The sequence below is a fragment of the Heterodontus francisci genome, chromosome 5 (assembly GCF_036365525.1).
Source record: "Heterodontus francisci isolate sHetFra1 chromosome 5, sHetFra1.hap1, whole genome shotgun sequence".
Classification (NCBI taxonomy): Eukaryota; Metazoa; Chordata; class Chondrichthyes; order Heterodontiformes; family Heterodontidae; genus Heterodontus; species Heterodontus francisci.
This window is the reverse complement of record NC_090375.1, coordinates 49,526,975-49,552,939: the sequence shown is the minus strand read 5'-3', so window position 1 is coordinate 49,552,939 and position 25,965 is coordinate 49,526,975. Positions and strand designations below refer to the sequence as shown.

The 25,965-nt window shown below is 43.8% G+C and overlaps 1 protein-coding gene across 1 annotated transcript in view; it reads left to right on the top strand.

Moving 5' to 3' along the window:
• The window catches only part of LOC137369830 (DNA topoisomerase 1-like), a 215,935-nt gene that overhangs the window by 41,308 nt on the left and 148,662 nt on the right, over window positions 1–25,965 (top strand). Inside the window, exons 4-9 of the mRNA XM_068031408.1 lie at window positions 1,230–1,329; window positions 1,966–2,015; window positions 7,884–7,992; window positions 14,100–14,155; window positions 19,998–20,099; window positions 23,185–23,292. Coding sequence (XP_067887509.1) covers window positions 1,230–1,329; window positions 1,966–2,015; window positions 7,884–7,992; window positions 14,100–14,155; window positions 19,998–20,099; window positions 23,185–23,292 — 525 coding nt within the window. The remainder of the gene's footprint in view (window positions 1–1,229; window positions 1,330–1,965; window positions 2,016–7,883; window positions 7,993–14,099; window positions 14,156–19,997; window positions 20,100–23,184; window positions 23,293–25,965) is intronic.

Here is a 25,965-nt window from a genome sequence, read left to right as displayed (position 1 = left end):
AAATTAAACCCTGTTAATGGTTAAACCAGGCAAAGGCTGAGGAGGGAACCCCTTCTCACCTAGTCATAACCACACACTGTGCCCTCCAGCAGCACTCTGCAGACAAGCAGCACTCTGAAAACAGTGCTGTGTCAGCTCTGCCACAGCTCAGAAACTAGTTTAAGCTAGCTACCTAATTAGCTACAGCTACTCTATGTTGGTACACCCCTGTTTAAAACTGCAAGAAACCTAACTTCTTAACTGAAACAAGAATTTCAATTAATTGCTAGATGTAAATAAAACGGAAACTATTCTTGAGAGTACCCTTATTCACTCACTTACCAAACTCCCTTCACACTCAGTGCAGACTTCAAACCTATCTCTTTGATTAAGCTTGTGGTCATCTGACCTAATATCTCCCTTTTGTGGCTTGGTGTTGTACTTTGTCTGATAATGCTTCTGTGATGCACCTTGGGATGTTTTATTTTATTTATTTAAAGGTGCTATATAAATATAAGTTGCTCCTTATTGATCTTGGATTCATCGTACAATTGGGTATTTAATGTGCATTTTGACTAATGACTCAGCATTTCCATTCTTTAATGTATTAATTGTGAACCGTTTAAGTCTACAGTTATGTAAATATTCACTCTATTAAGTAATTGTAAAATAACTAAATGAATTGCATTTTAAGATTACTTGAATTTAAAAATTAAATGAGTGAGGTGTTAACTTGATGATTAATTTTTCTTTTGGTTTCCTCAAACTTTCCGGAAAATGATTCAAGCCTGTAGTTGGTCAGCTTTCTAAATCTGTCACTTGTCTGGTTGCTAAGCATATTGTTCCTGGCCAAGAGCTGAAGGCACTAATTGGGAATTATCCTCCATAAAACAGGCACCTTTGTACTCTGTACCTATATGGCCAATAAATTGCATCCAAATGCAAGTCCTTAGTTCATTGTTTTATGCTGATGGATCAGCTGCAGTTTTCTGACTGTTTTCATCCTGGTAGGAGTCAGTGGCTAATGATTTATGGATATTCCACACTCTGTTGTGTGGCCTTCAATTGAAGGCCTGTCAGAGACTTCTCAACCACAGAAACCAAGTAATTATTTAGCATTACGATGATTTGGTTTGTGTCCGCCTGTATTGTGGAGCATGAAATCGCAGGCACCCTGCTTTCGTAAGTTCAAACCAGGATTTGTGATTCCCCTTTCTCATTTTATTCTTTAAAAAAAATTGTATTTGTAGGAAACGCAAAAATAATCTGGCAGGAAATAATCTGAACAAAAAACACAAGGAAGACACCTCAGAGATGCAAATCAGCAAAGAAGTAAAAATCGAACAAAAGGTAAATTTGTGATTAAAATTATGCTAGCTGGCATTTTTTCCCCATCGTGCCAATGTGCTCTTGTTTTCTAAAGCTGCTGCTCCTCGCAGCTATGCATCTTTCAGGGTGCTGCCCAGCCTCCAGTATCTGACCCATTTTGCCATTCCTTTCATGACCCAAGGCTGCAGATTTATCATGGAGGGTATCGAGGCCAAGCCTGATTCAGTTGATAGCCAAAACTCTGACCAATGATGCTGAAACAATTCATAGCATTATAGCTGCCTGAGATCAGCCAATCCAACACAGTGCTGATCAAACCTGAGACCTTGTAGCTTTGTAGTATGCTGTTTAGTGCATTTACCTAGTAAGTTGTTGGGAGAGCCCTGGAAATTATGCTGATTGGAAGCAGAGCCTTTCCTGGACCCCAAATGAGGGGAAGGTTAGAGGAACCTTTTAATGATTGTTGTTGAAAGTTTATAGCGGGGCAGGTAGTGGGGTTAATGGAAGACTTGGGATTTATCAGCTGTCTGGTTATTTAGGAACAAAGAATAAAAATGATTTTCGCTACATAGTATATCATTGTCTAAACTTAAAATCGGCTTCCCTGTGGTAGTTTGATGTCACCATTCTTGTATAATAGTGCATTATTTGTTACAGGAGAGCTATGGCATGACAGAAAAGAAAGTGAAAGGAAACTTATTTAAGAGGTAAAAAATGTCTTGTGCAATATGTTTTAAAAGTGAGAGGTGTTTTAAAATCAAATTAATGTCTGAAGTAAGTTTTTTGCCCTGTTGTCTTTTCCAGCTCTGAGCTATCCATTCAATTGCATCTTTTCCCATATCCATTTTCAAAAAAAAAATTCAAATATTTATCCACTTGCCTTTCAAAGGCTGTATTAAGAATTCTGCTTTCATCATTAGAGAGTCAGAGTTATACAGCACAGAAACAGGCCCTTCAGCCCTTCATGTCTGTGCTGGCCATCAAGCACCTATCTATTCTAATCCCATTTTCCAGCACTTGGTCCGTAGCCTTGCATGCTATGGTGTTTCAAGTGCTCATCTAAATACTTCTTAAATGTTGTGAGGGTTCCTGCCTCTACCACCCCTTCAGGCAGTGTGTTCCAGATTCCAACCACCCTCTTGGTGAAAAAGATTTTCCTCAAATCCCCTCTAAACCTCCTGCCCCTTCCCTTAATCTATGCCCACTGGTTATTGACCCCTCTGCTGAGGGGGAAAAGTTTCTTCCTATCTACCCTATCTGTGCCCCTCATAATTTTGTTTACTTCAATCAGGTCCCCTCCCTTCAGCCTTCTCTGCTCTAAGGAAATCAACCCTAGCCTATCCAGTCTCTCTTCATAGCTGAAATGTTTCAGCCCAAGCAACATCCTGGTGAATCTCCTCTGCACCCTCTCCAGTGTAATCACATCCTTCCTATAGTGTGGAGACCAGAACTGCACACAGTACTCCAGCTGTGGCCTAACTAGCTTTTTATACAGCTCCATCATAATCTCCCTATTCTTATATTCTATGTCTCAGCTAATAAAGGCAAGTATCCCATATACCTCCCTAACCACCTTATCTACCTGTGCTGCTGCCTTCAGTGATCTATGGACAAGTATACCAAGGTCCCTCTGACCTTCTGTACTTCCTAGGGTTCTACCATCCATTGTATATTCCCTTTCCTTGTTAGTCCTCCCAAAATGCATCACCTCGGGATTAAATTCCATTTGCCACTGTTCGGTGCATCTTACTTGCCCATCTCATCAGCCCATCTATACTGTCCTGTAATCTAAGGCTTTCCTCCTCACTATTTACGACAGCACCAATTTTCTTGTCATCTGCGAACTTACTGATCATACCTCCTATATTCACGTCTAAATCGTTAATGTATATGACAAACAGCAAGGGTCCCAGCACTGATCCTTGTGGTACACCACTGGTCACAGGCTTCTAATCACAAAAACAACCCTTGACCATCATCCTCTGCTTCTTGCATATTATTGTTGTTGTTATTATTGTTATTGTTGTTGTGTTTTCTGGTAGGACACTCCATGTTACCAACTGTCCAGTGAAAATATTTTCCCCTATATTCCTGATCATAATTCTCATCTTAACTGTTTTCAGCAATTCACTGCTTGCATATTGTCTTCCCAATTTCGTTCAGGAAAATTTCTGCTCATCCAGTACTGGCTGTTGGGCAAGCAGTCTGATGACCGCTTGTGATGCTTTATTACATTAAAGGTGCTATATAAATACAAGGTGGTTCACAGAAGCATTATAAAACAAAATGACCCCAAGTCACATAAGAAGATATTAATACAGATGGGTTTTAAGGGGCGTCTTAAAGGAAGAAAGCGCTATTGAGAAGCGGAGGGATTTCCAGACATTAGGGACTAGGCAGCTGAAGGCACAGCCACCAATGTTGAAGTGATTAAAATAGGGGATGCTGAATAGGCCGGAGTTAAGAGGAGTGCAGATTTGTGGGACTAGAGGGTGTTGGAGTTGGGGAGGGGTGAGGCCATGGAGGAATTTGAAAATAAGGATGAGAATTTTAAAATAATCATTGTTTATGCAGCAAGTGGTCGGTGAACAAGACTTGGTGCAAGTTTGGATATGGGCAGCAGAGTTTTGGATGATTAGTTTATGGAGGGCATGGAATGCTGGCCAGGAGAGGATTGAAATGGTCAAAACTAGAGTTAACAAAGGCACGAATGAGGGTTTCAGTAGATGAGCAGAGGCAGGGGCGTAGTTGGGTGATGTTACAAAGGTCAAAATAGATGAGGGATGGAATTGGTGGCTAGCGAGCAGAGCTTATGGTGAGGACAATGACTTCAGCCTTTCCGATATTTAGTTGAACAGAATTTGTGCTAGTACTGGATGTCAGACCAGTAGTCTGACAATTTAGAGACAGTGGCGGGGTTGAGAGAAGTGTCATCTGCGAACCTACTGATCATACCTCCTATATTCACGTCTAAATCATTAATATATATGACAAACAGCAAGGGTCCCAGCACTGATCCTTGTGGTACACTACAAGGTGTAAAAATTGACGTCGTGTTAGCAGATGAAATTGCTGAGGAACAGCTTGTAGATGAGAAATACGATGGTGCCAAGGAATAGGTCCTTGGGGACATTAGAGATAACTGCGGGATGGGAAGAGAAGGCATTGCAAATGATTCTCTGGCTAAAATTAATTAAGAATGGAATCTGATGAGTGCAGTCCCACCCAGATGGATGATGGAGACATTGGAGGAGGATGTTGTGATCAACCTTGTTAAAGGCTGCAGACAGGTCGAGAAAGGAGAGTTTACCTTTGACGCTGTCACATAGAATGTTATTTGCAACTTGAGAGTCATGTCAGTAATCTGACTGGCTGGAAACCTATTTGGACGGATTCAAACATAGATTTCTGGGAATGATGACATAGATTTGGAAGGAGACAGCAGGTTTAGAGAGAAAAGGGAGTTTAGAGATGGGCTGGTAGTTTCCAAGGAAAGAGGGGTCAAGATTTTGATTTCATAATATAAGGAATAGGAGTGGGAGTAGACCATATTCCCATCAAGCCTGCTCTGCCTGTCAGTACGATCATGGCTAATCTTCGGCCTCCACTCCCCATATCCCTTGATTCCCTGAGAGTCCAGAGATCTGTGTCTTAAATCTATTCACTGGCGCATCCACAACTCTATGGGGTAGAGAATTCCAAAGATTCACAACCCTTTAAGTGAAGAAATTTCTCCTCATCTCAATCTTAAATGATTATCCCCTTATCCTGAGATGTGCCTTTGTTCTCAATTCCCCAGCCAGGGGAAACAGCCTGTCAGCATCTATGCTGTCAAGTGCCTTCAGAGTCTTGTATGCTTCAGGAGAGGTGTGATGTCTAGAAGTAAATAGGAAGCATTGCCTGAAGAGAGAGGCATTAATAATATCAGCTAACATAGGAACCAGGAAGAGAAGTTGGGTAGTCAGTGCTATCGGGGGAAATAAGTCGAAAGAACAGGAGGTGAGTCTCATGAACAAGATGAGATGGGAGAAACTAGAGAAAGATAAAAGTTCAGGGCTGGGGAGGGCAGAACCTTAGATGAGATGTGGGCTAGCGAAAGGAGGGAACTGACTCATCTGATTGGATGGTCTCAATCTTAATGACAAGTCTGAGCTCCTTGTATTTGTTGAAGCCGAGGGGGGGGGGGGGGGTGTTTAAGTAGACAGTTTGCAGTAAAGAAGCTGGAAGTTATCTTTTCATTCAGGTTGGTCCTGGAATATTGACGAGAGTGGGACTCATTGGTGCTTTGGGGTCCAGCCAGATCTGGCAGTGAATGGCTAAACTAGTTGTCCATTCAAATCTGTGTCCCTTGAACTAAGGGAGTTGAGATGAGGCCCATGCTGGGGGAACAGTCAGGCTGAGTGAGAGTAATGATTTTAATGGGGATTTTTTTGTATTTGTTTTTTGGGATGAGTGATGCTGGCAAAGCCAGCATTTATTATCCATCCCTAATTTCTGTTGAGGAGGTGGTGGTGAGCTACCACATTGAACTGCTGTGTGCCATGTGGTATTAATACACCCACAATGCTGTTGGGGAGGGAGCTCCAGGATTTGACTCTGCAACATTGAAGGAACAGCGATTATGGTTCTAAATCAGGGCGCTGTGTGACTTGAAAGGGAGCTTTCAGGTGCTGGTGGTGTTCCCATGTGTCTGCTGATCTTGTTCTAGGTGGTAGAGATCGCGAGTTTGGAAGATGCTGCCAAGGGACGCTTGGCTAGTTGCTGCCGTGCATCTTATAAATGGTGCACCTAGCTGCCATTGTATGCCAATGGTAGAGGGAGTGAATGTTTAAGGTGGTGGATGGAGTTTCGATCAGCCAGGCTTTGTCTTGGATTATGTTGAGCTTCTTGAGTGTTGATGGAGCTGCACCTATAAAATTCTAACAGGACTTGACAGAGTAGATGCAGGAAGGATGTTCCCGATGGTGGGGGAGTCCAGAACCAGGGGTCATAGTCTAAGGATACGGGGTAAACCTTTCATGACTGAAATGAGGAGAAATTACTTCACCCAGAGAGTGGTGAGCCTGTGGAAGTCACTACCACAGAAAGCAGTTGAGGCCAAAACATTGAATGTTTTCAAAAAGGATTTAGATACAGCTCTTGGGCCTAAAGGGATCAAAGGGTATGGGGCGAAAGCCGGAACAGGCTATTGAGTTGGATGATCAGCCATGATCATAATGAATGGCCAAATGGCCTACTCCTGCTCCTATTTTCTATGTTTCTACCAATCCAGGCAAGTGGAGAGTATTTCCTCTCCCTCCTGACTTGTGTCTTGTAGGTAGCAGATAAGTTTTGGGGAGTCAGGAGGCGAGTTACTCAGAATTCCCGGTCTCTGAACTGCTCTTGTAGCCACATTATTTATATGGTCGATCCTGTTAGGTTTCTGGTCAATGGTAACCCCCCGCCCCCCTCCAGGACAGTCACTCTCACCTCACCACTTGAATTCAGATGCTCTGTCCATCTTTGCAAAAAGACTAATGAGGTCTGGAGCCAAGTGGCCCTGGTGGAACTTGAACTGAGCATTGGTGAGCAGGTTGTTGCTGGGTAAATGTCCCTTGATAGCACTGTCGACCACACCTTCTATCATTGTGCTGATTATTGAGAGTAGACTGGGGCACTAATTGGCTAGATTGGATTTGTCCTGCTTTTTGTGGACAGGCCATACCTGGGCACTTTTCCATATTGGGTAGATCCCTGTGTTGTAGCTGTACTGGAACAGCTTAGCTAAGGCGTGGCCAGTTCTGGATTATAAGTCTTCAGTCCTACAGCTGGGATATTGTCAGGGCCTTTGGCCTTTCAGTGCCTTGCTCACAAATTAGCTGTGATGCTGGAGACCTCAGGAGGAGGCCAAGATGAATTTTCCACTCAGCATTTCTGACTGAAGATGGTTGTAAATGCTTTAGCCTTGTCTTTAGCATTGACATGTTGGGCTCCACCATCATTGGGGGATGGGAATGTTTTTGGAGCCTCTTCCTGTTAATTGTTTAATTGTCCACTACCATTCATGACTGGATGTGACAAGACACCAAGCATTGATCCACCTTCTGACTCGGGTAAGAAATTCCTCGTCATCTCGGTCTTAAATTCTCAGGCTTATTCTGAGACTGTCCCCTGGTTCTCGACTCGCCAGCCGGGGAAACATCCTGTGTAGATCCACCCTGTCACGCCCTGTAAGAATTTAAGTTTCAATGGGATCACCTTCTCAAAACCTATCACTTGGACAGGGGGTCACAGGTATCTCCTTAATCCCTCCCTTCCTGGCTTAGAATCTATTTTCAATAAATCAATTTGTGAACCCCCCCCCCCCCCCCCCGCAAGACTTTGTTAAATACACTGTATAAACTGCATTTTGTTAATGCTTCCCTCATTGTGAAATACTTTGAATAAAGTACACTCGCCCCACCAAACTACCACTTTACTTTTCTTTAAGCTCTAGACGCCAAGTGAGGATTGGAAATGAGCAATTTGTTAGGCCCTTTTAAAACTGTCAGTTGATGCTTCGTGAATTTTGTGGATCACTTTTTTTGTTTGCACAGATCTTCATGTCAGGAATCCTTTGAAGACATGCTCATGGGTATGGATGAACAGCTCAAAGAATTCTGTGCCAGGAAACAGAAAAATAAGGATAGGAAACACAAAGAAAGGGTAATTATGCAATGTTGAACAAAGTTTGGAGCTATTTGCCCATCAAGCCTACTCCAGTCAGAGCCCATGCATGATTCACCTGTCAGGATCTATCTTCACTCCATCCCATTACCATGGCCTCTTTTGACCCCCTACTTTAAGGAAAATTAAGGCTCTCCCTTATCTCCACAGGTGAAAAAGACAAATCAAGCAGTTCTGTTATTGTCTCTATCTCTCAATTTTCTTTCCCAATATAGTAATTTAATATCCCTTCCAAAGTATGTTTGTGAATCTGTACTTGCTTTCGCTCACTATGAATGAGCACCAAATGGAAGGGTTGCTGGATGTGGGGTGTCGTCTGACACTTGTAATATCTACACTAGTGTAGAACAGTTGGCATTCTGGACGTAATGAATATCTTCTTACGTTTTGGAGCAAGAGATGTGTCCTTGGCCAAAGGGTGTTTATAATTGTCTATTTTGGATAAGTTAAGAATGGCGTGTGTCTTATTGTCATTGCATGATGCATATTTAGAGAATTATGTGCTAAAGTGCCAACAGTCATGCAGATCAAGATTAAGTTGGAAAGTGAAGCAAAAATTTAGATTCAGCTCAGCCAGCTGTGATGGACACCAGTGACATTGGATAAAGACTTCACCAATCTGAAGCGTGTCAGGTTTTCAGGCCACTTGTGTCAGCACAGCATCAGTTGAGATTAGATGAGTTTCTTGGTAGGATTATCCACTCTATATTTAAATAAAGTGGCTGTTCAAACAGAGACAATAGGTTGTAGAAATATCTCAAAGCATTCATCCACTGTCTTTGTCTGCCACCTATTCAGTCTGCCCAAGCCAGTATCTTATACCTTTTTATATTATGTGAGATTGTGATCAGAATGAAATTCATATTCAAAGGGAATGTTTCTTCAGGAAATCCAGTTCTATCATTACCATTAAAAACAGATGTATTCAACTTATTGAAAGTTGCTGGTTCTGAATAGCCATTATTTACCTGTATTGTATCAGCCACAGCACCTGAAAATTAAGACATTGTGTGAAAAGTTTTGAAATGTTGCAATGTTAGGTGCAATATATACTTGGGAAATAGAGGCAAGAGTAGGCCATTTGGCCCCTTGAGCTTGCTTTGCCATTCAACTAGATCATGGCTGATCGACTTCAACACATTTTTCTGCACTATCCCCCGTATCCCTTGATATCTTTAATATCGAGAAATCTGTTGATCTCTGCCTTGAACGTACTCTGACTGAGCCTCCACAGCCCTCTGGGGTAGAGAATTTCAAAGACTCGCTGCCGTCAGTAAAGAAATTCCTCCTCATCTTGGTCCTAAATAGCTTGCCTCTTATTCTGAGACTCTGTCCCCTTGGTCTAGAACCCTAGCCAGGAGAAACATCCTTCCTGTATCAACCCTGTTGAGCCCTGTAAGAATTTTGTGTGCTTAACTGAGATCACCCCTCTTTCTTAACTCGAGAGCATCCAGGGCCAGTCTCTTCAGTTACTCTTCATAGGACAATCCTGCCATCCCAGGCATCAGTCTGGTGAACCTTCATTGCAATCCTTCAAAGAACAAAGAAAATTACAGCACAGGAACAGGCCCTTCGGCCCTCCAAGCCTACGCCGATCCAAATCCTCTATCTAAACCTGTCGCCTATTTTCTAACGGTCTGTATCTCTTTACTTCCTGCCCATTCGTGTATCTGTCTAGATACATCTTAAAAGACGCTATCGTGCCCACGTCTACCACCTCCGCTGGTAATGCGTTCCATGCACCCACCACCCTCTGCGTAAAGAACTTTCCACGCATATCCCCCCTAAACTTTTCCCCTTTCACTTTGAACTCGTGTCCCCTTGTAATTGAGTCCCCCACTCTGGGGGAAAAAGCTTCTTGCTATCCACCCTGTCTATACCTCTCATGATTTTGTACACCTCAATCAGGTCTCCCCCCTCAGCCTCCGTCTTTCTAATGAAAATAATCCTAATCGACTCAACCTCTCTTCATAGCTAGTGCCGTCCATACCAGGCAACATCCTGGTGAACCTCCTCTGCACCCTCTCCAAAGCATCCACATCCTTTTGGTAATGTGGCGACCAGAACTGCACGCAGTATTCCAAATGTGGCCGAACCAAAGTCCTATACAACTGTAACATGACCTGCCAACTCTTGTACTCAATACCCCGTCCGATGAAGGAAAGCATGCCGTATGCCTTCTTGACCACTCTATTGACCTGCGTTGCCACCTTCAGGGAACAATGGACCTGAACACCCAAATCTCTCTGTACATCAATTTTCCCCAGGACTTTTCCATTTACTGTATAATTCACTCTTGAATTGGATCTTCCAAAATGCATCACCTCGCATTTGCCCTGACTGAACTCCATCTGCCATTTCTCTGCCCAACTCTCCAGTCTATCTATATTCTGCTGTATTCTCTGACAGTCCCCTTCAGTATCTGCTACTCCACCAATCTTAGTGTCGTCTGCAAACTTGCTAATCAGACCACCTATACTTTCTTCCAAATCATTTATGTATAAGACAAATAACAGTGGTCCCAGCACGGATCCCTGTGGAACACCACTGGTCACACGTCTCCATTTTGAGAAACTCCCTTCCACTGCTACTCTCTGTCTCCTGTTGCCCAGCCAGTTCTTTATCCATCTAGCTCGTACACCTTGGACCCCATGCGCCTTCACTTTCTCCATCAGCCTACCATGGGGAACCTTATCAAATGCCTTACTGAAGTCCATGTATATGACATCTACAGCCCTTCCCTCATCAATCAACTTTGTCACTTCCTCAAAGAATTCTATTAAGTTGGTAAGACATGACCTTCCCTGCACAAAACCATGTTGCCTATCACTGATAAGCCCATTTTCTTCCAGATGGGAATCGATCCTATCCCTCAGTATCTTCTCCAGCAGCTTCCCTACCCCTGACGTCAGGCTCACCGCTCTATAATTACCTGGATTTTCCCTGCTACCCTTCTTAAGCAAGGGGACAACATTAGCAATTTTCCAGTCCTCCAGGACCTCACCCGTGTTTAAGGACGTTGCAAAGATATCTGTTCAGACCCCAACTATTTCCTCTCTCGCTTCCCACAGTAACCTGGGATAGATTCCATCCAGAAGGATTTACCTTCAAACAGCTGCTCCCAATCTACATTCCCCAGCTCCTGCCGAATTCCATTCCATCCAACACTTCCTCCATCCTTATGCCGACTTGACCTAGAGTAATCAAACATCTGTCCCTAACCTCAACATCCGTCATGTCCCTCTCCTCGGTGAATACCGATGCAAAGTACTCGTTTAGAATCTCACCCATTTTCTCTGACTCCACGCATAACTTTCCTCCTTTGTCCTTGAGTGGGCCAATCCTTTCTCTAGTTACCCTCTTGCTCCTTATATATGAATAAAAGGCTTTGGGATTTTCCTTAACCCTGTTTGCTAAAGATATTTCATGACCCCTTTTAGCCCTCTTAATTCCTCGTTTCAGATTGCGCCTACAATCCCGATATTCTTTCAAAGCTTCATCTTTCTTCAGCCGCCTAGACCTTATGTGTGCTTCCTTTTTCCTCTTAGCTAGTCTCACAATTTCACCTGTCATCCATGGTTCCCTAATCTTGCCATTTCTACCCCTCATTTTCACAGGAACATGTCTCTCCTGCACGCTAATCAACCTCTCTTTAAAAGCCTCCCACATATCAAAAGTGGATTTACCTTCAAACAGCTGCTCCCAATCTACATTCCCCAGCTCCTGCCGAATTTTGGTATAGTTGGCCTTCCCCCAATTTAGCACTCTTCCTTTAGGACCACTCTCGACTTTGTCCATGAGTATTCTAAAACTTACGGAATTGTGATTCCCAAAGTAGTCCCCTACTGAAACGTCAACCACCTGGCCGGGCTCATTTCCCAACACCAGGTCCAGTATGGCCCCTTCCCGAGTTGGACTATTTACATACTGCTCAAGAAAACCCTCCTGGATGCTCCTTACAAATTCTGCTCCATCTGGACCTCTAACATTAAGTGAATCCCAGTCAATGTTGGGAAAATTAAAATCTCCTATCACCACCACCCTGTTGCTCCTACAGCTTTCCATAATCTGTTTACATATTTGTACCTCTATCTCACGCTCGCTGTTGGGAGGCCTGTAGTACAACCCCAACATTGTTACCGCACCCTTCCTATTTCTGAGTTCTGCCCATATTGCCTCACAGCTCGAGTCCTCCATAGTGCCTTCCTTCAGCACAGCTGTGATATCCTCTTTGACCAGTAATGCAACTCCTCCACCCCTTTTACCTCCCTCTCTATCCCGCCTGAATCATCGGTATCCTGGGATATTTAGTTGCCAATCATACCCTTCCCTTAACCAAGTCTCAGTAATAGCAATAACATCATACTCCCAGGTACTAATCCAAGCCCTAAGTTCATCTGCCTTACCTACTACACTTCTTGCATTAAAACAAATACACCTCAGACCACCAGTCCCTTTGCTTTCATCATCTGCTCCCTGCCTACTCTTCCCCTTAGTCACGCTGACTTCATTATCTAGTTCCTTACAGGCTTTTGTTACTACATCCTTACTCTCCACTTACCTCATTTGGTTCCCATCCCCCTGCCACATTAGTTTAAACCCTCCCCAACAGCGTTAGCAAAAGCACCCCCAAGGACATTGGTTCCAGTCCGGCCCAGGTGTCGACCGTCCAATTTGTAATAGTCTCACCTCCCCCAGAACCAGTCCCAATGTCCCAAAAATCTGAATCCCTCCCTCCTGCACCATCTCTCAAGCCACGCATTCATCCTGACTATTCTTTCATTTCTACTCTGACTATCACATGGCACTGGTAGCAATCCTGAGATTACTACCTCTGAGGTCCTACTTTTTAACTTGGCTCCTAACTCCCTAAATTCTGCTTGTAGGACCTCATCCCGTTTTTTACCTATATCATTGGTGCCTATGTGCACAACGACAACTGGCTGTTCACCCTCCCCCTTCAGAATGTTCTGCAGCCGATCTGAGACATCCCTGACCCGTGCACCTGGGAGGCAACATACCATTCGGGAGTCTCGTTTTCGACCACAGAACCGCCTATCTACTCCCCTTACAATCGAATCCCCTATGACTATAGCCCTTCCACTCTTTTTCCCGCCCTTCTGAACAGCAGAGCCAGCCACGGTGCCATGAACCTGGCTACTGCTGCCTTCCCCTGGTGAGCCATCTCCCTCAACAGTATCCAAAACGGTATACCTGTTGTGGAGGGAGATGACCGCAGGGGACACCTGCGCTGCCTTCCTGCTCTTTCTCTGCCTTTTGGTCACCCATTCCCTTTCTCCCTCAGCAATCCTAATCTGCGGTGTGACCAATTCACTAAACGTGCTATCCACGACCTCCTCAGCATCGCGGATGCTCCAAAGTGAGTCCATCCGCAGCTCCAGAGCCGTCATGCGGTCTAACAAGAGCTGCAGCTGGACACACTTCCTGCACGTGAAGGAGTCAGGGACATCAGCCATGTCCCTGAGCTCCAACATTGAGCAAGAGGAGCATGTCACGGGTCTGAGATCTCCTGCCATTTTTAATCTTAAGCTTAAACTTAGTTAAATGAAAAAGGAACGAAAAGTTTTTTACCAATCACACGATAAAAAAAAAAAGAGAAATAGAAAAAGTCTTACCTTATCTACACACCACCGAGTCCTTTTTTTTTGGTTAGAGGAGGAGGGCGGGTGGGAGACACTACAGGTGTAGTGTCTCGGGTTCAGAAACGGCCCAAATATTTAGGGTAATGGCAAGTCCTCCTTTAGGGAAGATGACCATAACTGTACACCATATTCCAGATATGGTCTCACTAATGCTCTATACAATTGCAGCAAGACTTCTTCTGTACTCAAATCCTCTTGCAATGAAGACAAACATACCATTTGTCTTCCTAATAGCTTTCCTCACCGATATGTTAGCTTTCAGTGACTTGTGAACAAGGGCTTCTGGGTCCCTTTGGACATCAACACTTCCTAATCTCTTGCTATTTAAGAAACCCTCTGCATTTCTGTTTTTCCTACTGAAGTGGATAACAACTTCACATTTTTACATACAAGTATGATTCAGTATTAAAATTATTTCTGCAGGAAAAGAATCATTCCTCCAATAAACTACAAGACAAGAAAGAAAATGCCCTTGGCAGGTAATTTTTTGACTCTTGTGGCTGATTCTGATGAATTATCTCTACCATGACCATTTTTCTATCTTTCCATTTTGCAGGTTTACTTTAGGCTTTTATGGGTGCCAGTTTCCTCTGGCATCTAACTCAAATGACCACTTTTACCCGTGAGACTAAATAGTGAATATTGCAGACTGTTCGACTGTGGAGGACGTCTTACTGCCATTCTATATAAAATAATCATCAGGAGTGAACTTAAGGATACTCTGTATAACTATAACCTGGTTAACAGTACTCAACATGGATTCAGAAGGGGAAGGTGGTTAATACTGGGCTATTTGATGCAAAGCAATAAGATTTACAGATGGCAAACCAGCAGTTCAGAAATTTTAGCATGACTTGTGTAAGTGGGCAGGACAATGGCAGACGAAATTTAATAGAATCATAGAATGGTTACAGCACAGAAGGAGGCCATTCAGTCTGTCATGTCCGTATCGGGGCTCTAAGAGCTACTTGGCTAGTCCCATTACCCTGCCTTTTCTCCATAGCTCTGCAAAAAAAATTTTCTTTTCAGATAATTATCCAGTTCCCTTTTGAAAGCCATGATTAAATCTGCCTCCACCAATACACGTGTACTTAGGCAATGCATTCCAGTCCCCTAATCACTTACTGCTTAAAGTTTTTCCTCATGTTATATTCTGACAATATAAAGCTCTGGAGTGAGCAAGGATAAATAACCAATGCCAATACTTCATTAATGGTGTTGAATTGGCCAAAGTGGAATTGAAAGTGATCTAGGTGTCTTGACACTAATTGCTATTGTGCATTCGTTAGAAATAATCAACAGAGTCAAAAGGATGTTGAACTACGTAACCAAGACATTAGAAGTGTCAGAGGAAGTAGAGATCAAACTGTGGAGTAGTCAGACTTCACCTTGAAAAGTGCAGATCTGGTTACTAAGACATTCAAGTACTGGAGGCAGTGCAGAGAAAGGAACCACAAGGCCATCTCTTGTGTCAGAAATCTGAGTTGTATGGAAAGATTGGAGAAACTTTTGTTTTTCAGCCTAGAAAGGAGGCATCTGAGAGGTGATCTTAGAGATATGGGAGATTAAAGATGCACAAAACATTAACCTAGAATATTACTTTATATCAAACTGTGGGACTAGCATGAGAGAGAACAGTTTGAACCATAGTACAAGGTAATTTTAGAATAAATAACAGGAAATTCTTCATGTAGAGTGACCAATGGCCAGAATAGAATTCCAGATAAATTATTGGAGGCAGAAACCTAGTATCATTTAAGAAGCAATTGGATTACAGTGACTAGCAGGAAGTTTCATTTTCTCTGGATGGATGAATTAAGCATCTCCTCCAACATGTAAGTCACTGGGCAATAATTATTAATGGAACTCCTCGTGATTTTTCTTTACGTCCCTCTTAGCCAGGGTGCTGAAGCTAATTGGACAGCTTCTGCTGCCGCCGCATGTTATTCTTGTAGCAGTTTTAAAAAGGATAAAGATGGGGATATATACATTTAATGGTGTGGTTCCCGTCTGTTTGTGAAATGACTATTGATTAGAGAGAAGTCCAAATTGAAATGACCTACCAAACCCTAGAAACTAACTGTGACAATGAAGAAATAACTCGAATTGCATTTTCCTTTCAAATTTCAAAATATTCATTTAGTAGGCTTCCCTATGGCCCAGCTTCAGTTACTGTTCTGTACCCAAAATTGTCTAGGAGTGCTGCATGCAGTTGGTCAAGAAAAGGAGATCAGCCAGATTTTCCCACTCCTGGGACTGAATTTTCCACCATGGAGGTGGAAAACAGGAGTCTGGTATATTGGATCAGAATCCTGCCTCCGGTGGGAAACTAATTGAAGTTAAGATCTTCACGGGAGTGATCCTTTAATTGATATGGAGACTGGTTTCCTGTCCACGGAGCCAGTGGGGGTGGGAGTGTGGATGGGTCACAAAGTGCAGGACTTGTTTAGGCACCCCAGGCAGCCATCACTGAGGCTACTGGTTGTCCTAAGGGAGAAATCTTCTGATTGTGCTAAAGCCTTCCACAGCACCAGAGAGAAACAAGATTTCACAGGACAGCCAGAGGTCTGGCAACTGGTACAGGGCTGCCCCTCGCTTCTATCGATGCTGACCTGGATCGAATGCTGAAGGCCATGAGGGGGAGGAGAGAATCCTCTTCCTGGAGAGTGCCAGGAGGGTTCCCCCTCATGCAGGGGCACTTGTCCATTCATTGTCCCTCTGCCTTCTCTTCCTTCATCCTCTCTCTCCACCTGCTCCTCCATGGATGAGTTGTCTTCTTTCAAGGTCCATACCCCTCTGGAGGGCCTTATAATGGAGAGTGCAGCACACCACGGCAATGACATAAACACTTGCAGGAAAGTATTAAAGGGTGCCACCCTACTGGAACCACATCCGCAGAAGGTCAGTGGTCTTGCTGACCAGGTGGCATTGGTTACATCTTCAAGGGATACCCCCTGTTTCCCTTGTCCCTAGGATCTATCCACGTACTGAGGGTTGGAGTGAAGATCTGAAGCATTCTGGACTTCCGGAGGATGAAGGAGTTGTGGCAGCAGCCGGGAAAGCGAGCGTACACGTGCTGTCTCAGACTTGTTGAACGTTGAATGGGGTAGTCGCTGGGTGACTTGATGGCCACGTGGGTGGAATCAATGATGTCGTACACATGGGGGAATCCAGCAATGGTGGCAAAGGCCTCTGTCCCTGTGAGACTGTGTCTATTGTAAAATGGATGTACTGTGCAGCCCTGGCAAAGAGGGCATCAGTGACCTGGGAGGTGCGGTGTTATGCAACCATTTGAGAGAAGTCACCAAGGTCTACAGCCAATGCTTGGGACAAGCCAGAAGCAAAGAAGTTCAAGGCCACAGTGATTTTTGACTGCTGCTGGCATGGTGACCAGAGGTGTGAGGTCACAGATGTCTGCCTGCAGAGTCGCTGACTCCTGTGGCACTGGGGGTCTCATCTACAGGTAGCTCCACCTTTGGCAGTAAATTTTGTGTTAAGGGTATGGCCTCCATTGCTTTCTAGCTGTGGATCAGTTGGTAGCACTTTCTCTGTTCTTGAGTTCCAAGGTTCCAGATTCAAGTTCCATTCCAGGGCTTGAGCTCAAAAATCAAGGCTGGCACTCCAGTGCAGAACTTGGGGAAGTGCTGCACTATTGAAGTGCTGTCTTTCGGATGAGGTTAAAACAAGGCCCTGTCTGCTTGCTTGAGTAGATGTAAAGGATCCCATGGTACTGTTTCAAAGAAGAGCAAGGTAGTTATGCCTGTTGTCCTGGCCAACATTTATCCCTCAATCAACATCACAAAAATAACTTATCTGATCATTATGACATTGCTGTTTGTGGGAGTTTGCTGTACACATACTGGCTGCTGCTTTACCTGCATTACAACAGTGACTGCACTTTAAAGATACTTCAGTGTAAAGCGCTTTAAGACGTCCTGTGATCGTGAGGCACTATATAAAGCACTTTTTTTTGCCACCCTTACCTCTCCAATGCCTTCCTTGTGCTCTGGCTTCCACCTTTCCTGCACAGGGTGTTGCCTGTCATGGCTGCTGCTCCCGTTGTCAGTGCTGACCTTTTTCAGTGCATGGGCGCTGAGTGCCCATTCTCCCTGCTACCTGCGCAGCATCAAGGGCACCTCTGTTCCAAGCGCCAAATCCTCCTTTGCCCCATTAATCCTCTGATGTGGCTGGATGTGGTGCCGTGGGGCAGCCATGACTGGTTTCCCACTCTGTACCCACCTCCCTACAGCTGATCTGTGTGAAGGTATGCATCCCTTTTTTTGAAAAAAAATTAAGTACCAGCCTTGACCAGCTCTTAAGCTTTCAAACAGTTTTAATTGACCTCAACTGGGAAGAGAGCGGAATACCTGTCAGGCCCTCCCCCACTAGGTGAACATTGCCAGTGCCGGAACTAGTGTCTTGAAATTGACATGCTGCCTGGTGCCAGTATTTTTGGAGCCCCCACTCCTCCGTTCCCGCCTTTGGGGGGCCCCAAAAGTTCAGCCCCTGATCTCGGATGGAAGTGTAGACATCAGATGCGGACAGTAGTAAGATTGACTCTTCAACAGTCCATGCTGAGTTTTGCACAACAGAATCTTGATTGTCTTTGCTTTCATTATGTGCATTCTTATTTATGTAAAATGTCTTGGATAATAGATTTGAAATGTAACTGAACCTTTTGTTGTCAATAATTCAAGCTCTGGATGAAGAGCTTTTTTTTTTAAAAAAAAGTAGCTTCATTAGATATCTGGGTCAGGAGAACAGAGGATTTGGGGCTTCAGGACAACAGGAGTTTTCCTAGGCTGCCCCATTCTTAAAATAGAGATCTGTGAGGCTTTGGTTATCTTACTGGGAACTTGCTTTGTATTCGACTAGTCAGCGTACCATGTCGTGGTTAAAAGTTCAGAACTTAAATAGCAAAGTTACAAGGTACTTCAGAATGAGTAAAGCCATCATTGAGATGTTTCATTACATTAAGGCCACTAAAATTGCAAGTTGCTGTGTTGACAAATCTGCTGTGGACTTCATTTTTTTTTTTTGGAGTATACTTTCCAACAGGCGCTTCCTTGATGCTGGTGCACAAAGCTGGCCCAAGATAAGTTAATTAAGGATTCCCCAATGGTTGTGTGTTTATTTTATGTGTTGCTGAGTCGCATACACCAGGAAAGTCCCATAGAAACTAGATTTGTTTGACCAGTAGCCCAATTGGTCACTATAGCCAATTATCCATCTATACTCTGGCATTTAGATAGTTGATTACCTAAAGAGCCTCTCCTCTTAATATTGGCATTTTAAATATCAACTGATAACAGCAACTGCTCCTGCAATTGCTGCTTGTACCTGGAAATTACAACACAGCCCGACCAGTTCATTTCAGTGTTTACCTTCCACATAATTGACATAGTCTGTGCCTCCACCACTAACACTGGAAGTAAATTATTCTTGCACGCTCTCTTGTCCCCAGCCTATATCTCTTGCATTCAATCATATCTATGACCCCTTGTTCGAGACCCCTCAACTACCAGGAGCAGTTTGCTGTTCAAAATTATAAACACTTCTGTCTTGTAATCTGTGTTCTCTTTTTTTTAAAAAAAAAAAGACCCAATTTCAGTATTTTGTCACCTTAATTTAGTCTCAAACTGGCATTGTGATGAGAACCCTACTAAGTTGTTGTCCCAGTGAACAATTATTGAAAAAGTTTACTGGTGCTGACTGCAGTTTTAATAGCTGATCAGTAACCTGGGTTTACCAATCCAAGTAGAAATTTCTGTTAATGTTTGTTTCTGATAGAGTCAAAGAGAGATACAGCACTGAAACAGGCCCTTCGGCCCACCGAGTCTGTGCCGACCAACAACCACCCATTTATACTAATCCTACATTAATCTCATATTCCCTACCACATCCCCACCATTCTCCTACCACCTACCTACACTAGGGGCAATTCATAATGGCCAATTTACCTATCAACCTGCAAGTCTTTGGCTGTGGGAGGAAACCGGAGCACCCAGCATAAACCCACGTGGTCACAGAGAGAACTTGCAAACTTCTCACAGGCAGTACCCAGAACCAAACCCTATGATGAGAGAACTGATTTTTTTTTTATATGCTTTTGATTATCAAACGACTTTTTTTAAAAAAAGGCCTCCTTATAATTAGGCTGTCGTCATATGGACTATACTGTCAACTTGAAATCTTGTATCTTACTAGCATGGAGATTTTACTCCTGCTTTACTAATCAGTTGTTGCATGAGAAATTTACACATTTTAATTGAAACCTTTTTTGATTATCTGACCGAAGATGTATTTTTCTTCTTCTTTTAGACCAAATGCTGAGCTGAAATCAACAGGCAGTGATTATAGAGACACAACTGAAAAACTAACCGGCAACGAAACTACAGCCAAGGAAGATGAGCTTTCTGCAGAGTAAGATGAGAAGTGTTCAACCTATCTCTATATTTTTGTTAGTAGTGAGGATTATTGTCTAGTGGAGCATATTGATAAATAAAAACAAGAAATGCTGGAACCACTCAGCAGGTCTGGCAGCATCTGTGGAAAGAGAAGCAGAGTTAACGTTTCGGGTCAGTGACCCGAAACGTTAACTCTGCTTCTCTTTCCACAGATGCTGCCAGACCTGCTGAGTGGTTCCAGCATTTCTTGTTTTTATTTCAGATTTCCAGCATCCGCAGTATTTTGTTTTTATTATATTGATAAATAAACAGTTTGTTATCAATTGAATTGAGAGCAGTCAAATAACTTCTTGAACCTTTTACCAGTCCCATGAGATTTCTCCCCTTGCTAGTGTCTTGTCATTGGATGTTGTCTGCGGCAGAGATTGAGAAACGGGCACTTAGTACCCAGAAGCAGTTGGGTACAGCTGCTGTAAACTCCCCTCCCCCACCAGCCATTTTCCATGAAATTGAGGAAAATTGAGGTGGGAAATGAACAGAGGGATCAATCACTCCTGGGTCTCCATGCTGTGGCTCTTTGCATTGGTACTGCAATGCACTGCCCTACCTTCTTATAACCAGTCAATTTTTATTCATTTATGAAACCGGCCAAAAAGCAAATGTTAGAAATTCATTATTCTTCCCACACTTGTAAAGAGAAAATAATGGAAACATGAGCCTATCTTTTCTGATCACAGATGTTGATTGCGTGGTTTGTATGTCCACCAATTTTTTTCTTCCAAATTTGCTGACTAACTACTTCTGTAGTGCAATGTATAAAAAAAATTAACTTTGTGTGTGAATATGTATATTTGTAAGTCATTCTGATCTTTGAGTCATATATGATTGTTTTATGGAGAAAGGTGCATTTTTTTTCACCAGCCAACATAATGCAGTACCATGTAAAGTTCTACTTTTCTTAGTTCAGTGCACAGAAGGCACTGGATATTGCAAAGGCTATGGGCCCTGACAATATTCCAGCAATAGTACTGAAGACCTGTGCTTCAGACTTGCCGTGCCCCTAGCCAAGCTGTTCAGTACAGCTACAACACTGGCATCTATCCAGCAATGTGGAAGATTGCCTAGGTATGTCCTGTCCACAAAAAGCAGGACGAGTCCAACTTGGCATTTACCATCCCATCAGTCTATTCTCAATCATCAGTAAAGTGATGGAAGGTATCATTGACAGTGCCATCAAGCAGCACTTGCTGTGCAATAACCTGCTCACTGATGCTCAGTTTGGGGTCCGCCAGGGCCACTCAGCTCTTGACCTCAATACAGCCTTGGTTCAAACATGGACAAAAGAGCTGAACTCGAGAAGTGAGGGAGAGTGACTGTCCTTGACATCAAGGCAGCATTTGACTGAGTATGGCATCAAGGAGCCCTAGCAAAACTGAAGTCAATGGGAATCGGGGAAAACTCTCCGCGAGTTGGAGTCATACTTAGCACAAAGGAAGATGGTTGTGGTTGTTGGAGGTCAATCATCTGAGCTCCAGGACATCACTGCAGGAGTTCCTCAGGGTAGTGTCCTAGGCCCAACCATCTTCAGCTGCTTCATCAATGACCTTCCTTCAATCATAAGGTCAGAAGTGGGGATGTTCGCTGATGATTGTGCAATGTTCAGTACCATTTGCGACTCCTCAGATACTGAAGCAGTCTGTGTAGAAATGCAGCAAGACCTGGACAATATCCAGGCTTGGGCTGATAACTGGCAAGTAACATTCACATCACACGAGTGCCAGGTCATGACCATCTCCAACGAGAGAGAATTTAACCGTCTCCCCTTGACATTCAATGGCATTACAGTCGCTGAATCACCATCTACATCCAAGCGGTTACCATTGACCAGAAACTGAACTGAAGTAGCCACAAAAATACCATGGCTACAAGAGTAGGTCAGAGCTGAGGAATCCTGCGGCAAGTAACTCACCACCTGACTCCCCAAAGCTTGTCCACCATCTCCAAGGTACAAGTCAGGAGTGTGATTGAATACTCTCTATTTGCCTGGATGGGTGCAGCTCCAACACCATTCAAGAAGCTCGACACCATCCAGGACAAAACACCCTGCTTGATTGGCACCCCAGCCACAAACGTTCACTCCCTCCATCACCGACACACAGTGGCAGCAGTGTGCATCATTTACAAGATGCACTGCAGCAACACACCAAGGCTCCTTAGCACCTTCCAAACCCGCAACCTCTACCGCCTAGAAAGACAAGGGCAGTAAATGCATGGCAACATCACCACCTGCAAGTTCCCCTCCAAGTCCCACACCATCTTGATTTGGAACTATATTGCCCTTCCTTCACTGTCGCTGGGTCAAATTCCTGGAGCTCCCTAACAGCACTGTGGGTGTACCTACCTCACATGGACTACAGCAATTCAAGAAGGCGGCTCACCACCACCTTCTCGAGGACAATTGGGGATGGGCAGTAAATGCTGGCCAAAAATAGAATGCACCATGTCCAATCTGTTAATTTTCCTCACCAAATGCCTGCCAAAATTCTGATTAGTGGTTTCAGTCACCTCCTTGGACAGTGCATTGTTCAGCATTGTTCTTTGTGTGAAATAATTATTCGATCGCTCCATTCATCTTTCCCCTTTTTTGAGCACCATCACTATACATTCTTTCATTTAAGGTCAGTCAATCTTTTGATTCAGCTGTGGGCTTCTCGACCTTTGGCTGAGTGGCTTGATTCTTTGATTTGCATTTCTGTTTGTTAATCACTACCACATCTGGCATCCTGCATGTTTGGGCCATGTGGATCTGCTTGCACTGTTCTTACAGCAAAGTCGGAGCAGCCTTGCACAGAACCCAATTTGGTTTGTTGTCGGAAGCAATTTTTTTCCCTTTATCTCCCATGTCTCTGCCACACCTGCGCTTTGTCCCATTTGGGTAGACATGTTCTCCCTAACTAGTACTACTCTACTTGGCTACTGCGCACTCCCTGCCACCTTTTCTCCCATTAATCAAGTACTGTGTTTTGGGAAATTAGTTTGCAAAGACATTGTGCTCGCTATGTCCTTCGTGTACTCAATGGAAAATGTTTTTTTTTAAAAAGGCTTAATTTGAATGTGAAATCAGAGCCACAGAACACTGAGGAAGATTCTGGAAATCATAAAAGCAAGGAAAAAGACGATGAGCAGAATGATGAGAATCCATCTACAAAGTGAGTGTGAATTTGAAACTTTTTTTGTGGAGCTCTTGTGCAGGTGATGGAGATTGTATAAAACTAGTCTTAAAACGTGGTTCCTGATTTTTTATTTTGAATTCTTTAAGCAGGAGATGGAATCATTGACTATGATATTTTCTCAATTAAATTCAATCTGCTTTCATAAATTTGACATTGTAAACAATGATCTGTGTTTCTACATTTCTAATAAAAGCAACTAGAAATGTATGTGTGGTCAGTAGACATCAGAAAAAGAACAGTTGGATTTGTTTTTGAGTGGAAACATTCATTGATTTAATTTGTCAATCCTGATAACGTTAATTTGTTTTGTATGCTAGTTACCATACTATGTTTTTGTTTGGAGGGTGGAGATGCGGGTCGGGGGTGGTGGAGAGTGTTGAATAGGATGTACTATCCAGAATGGATAGGGAGAGGCAATATAGAAATAATACAGTTCTGGAGAGTGTAAAGGGACAGGGGTAGTTCATGGCCACCTTCAAGAATCTATGCACATGTTAAAATAGTAGTTGGTAAAGCATATGGGATCTTGGGCTTCATAAATAGAGGTATCGAGTAAAAAGCAGGGAAGTTATGTTGAACCTTTTTATAAAGCTCTGGTTAGGCCACAACTAGAGTATTGAGCCCAGTTCTGGTCACCACACTTAAGGAAGGATGTGAGGGACCTTGAGAGGGTGCAGAGGAGATTTATCAGAATGGCTTCAAGGATAAGTGATTTTAGCTACAAGGTTAGCTTGGAGAAACTGGGGTTGTTCTCATTGGAGCAAAGGAGGTTATGGGGAGATTTGATAAAGTGCAAGATTATGACTGGGTTAGATAAGGTAGTCAAAGAAAAGCTTTTACCCAGTAGCTGATGGTACAAGGACTAGGGAACACAGACTTAAGGCTTTGGGCAAGAAATACAGAGGTGATGTGAGGTAGAACTTTATTATACAGTAAGTGGCAATGACCTGGAACTTGCTGCCTACGAGGGTGGTAGAAGTGGAGATGGTTAATGATTTCAGAAGAAAACTGGAAGAGCATTTGGAAGTAAACTTGCAGGGCTACGGGGATAGAGCAGAGAAATGGTACTGACTGGATTGCTGTACAGAGAGCAGGCTTGTACTCGATGGACTGAATGTTCTCTCTGTGTCATTATGATGCTGACTCTCTTGTATGTAGACTTCTGTTAGAACACTTGTCTGGACTTTGTACATCTGGTGCAGGTGAGAAAGAGCTATGTCTTTAAAACTGATCTTTCCACAGAATTCCAAGATGCCCTGTAACTGAACCCAGCTGCCTCTTAATAACTTAGTCTTTGTCTCCAGGTATGATTACATAAGGAAGTTTTTCCTGACATCAGTCCTAAACTTGCCTTTTGCCAGTTTCCCCATCATATAATTAAACTTGAAATATTTTATATCTTAAATAACTCCAAGGTTCCTTCTTGGTTCAAGGCTGAAAAATACTATTGTTACAATATTGTGCTCTTATGAAAGCCCTGAAGTGAAGCAATGGCAGCCGGAACACTTCTGGCCACCTCCGGTTGAGGCCTGCTTTAGGTTGGGGAGAAAGAACCCGACCCGAAGCTGACCGAACCACAGCGGGCCCGACCAGGCTCGAGTCCCTCCGATATTGCCCTGAGCCCGACCTGACCCGAACCCACCATTAGTCGGCCCGATCTGACCCAACTGTCCCTTTACTTACGTTCCTGACATCAAACCTGTAAGAAGCTGCAGCGCATGCACGAGACATCATAGTGATGTCACTTGCTCACTGCGCAGACTCAGTTTCGTCCTGGACTCCGAGCTCAGGTAAGTTTTTTTTTTTTTTTTTTTTTTAATACTTAACAACAGAGCACTTACCGTGTGTGTCCTGTCTGGCCTGACCCGACCCGTCTCGATATGGACTCAGCCCGGCCCGACCAACCAGAACCCAACACGTCGTCGGGTCCCGTCGGCTTTGGGTCGGGTAGCAGGCCTCTAACCTCCGGCATGGCCCGAGCAGAATCCCTGACTCAAAGGATGCTCAAGTGGACATACTGTGCGTGCGTCAGAAGCATACAGAGTGGACATATCGTGACAACACACAGCTTCTAATGCTGATTTGATGCGTAATCTGCCATTTTGGACCATGCTGATCTAGTTAATTCCCTTCAACGTTCCCAGCTAAACAGCTGCATAAGGTACCCCCTCACACTCTCTTTCTTCACCCTTCCCCCTCCCCCTCCCCCACCCCACCATCCAAGTTAGTGGAAGTACTGTCTGTGTTGGAGTTTTGCAATTGTTTTGGGTTTTCAAGGGAGTGGTAGTGGCACTGGATAGCGAGACTGGAGGAGTTGGAAGTCCTGTTAAGAGAAAGCCTCCTTTGGCCTATAGTTGCAAACCGTCTTGGGCTGCAGCTTGATTTTGGGAATGGAGCACAGGCAGCAGGGAGGGAAACAGTGCGTGGAGGAGGAAGGGAGATTGTATCTGGGGCATACTCCACGGTGGCACTGCCACTCCCCAGGGCAATGCCCCAGCAATTCTCATAATCTGTTGAACAGATTGCTGTGAGATCCTGCACACCTCCTGAGCACTGGTATCTACAGCCATTACAGCAGCACTCAGCCTGCATGGCACGAAGCATTGATTTCATGACCTCCGTCTGAGCTTCTGCTAAACACAGATTTGG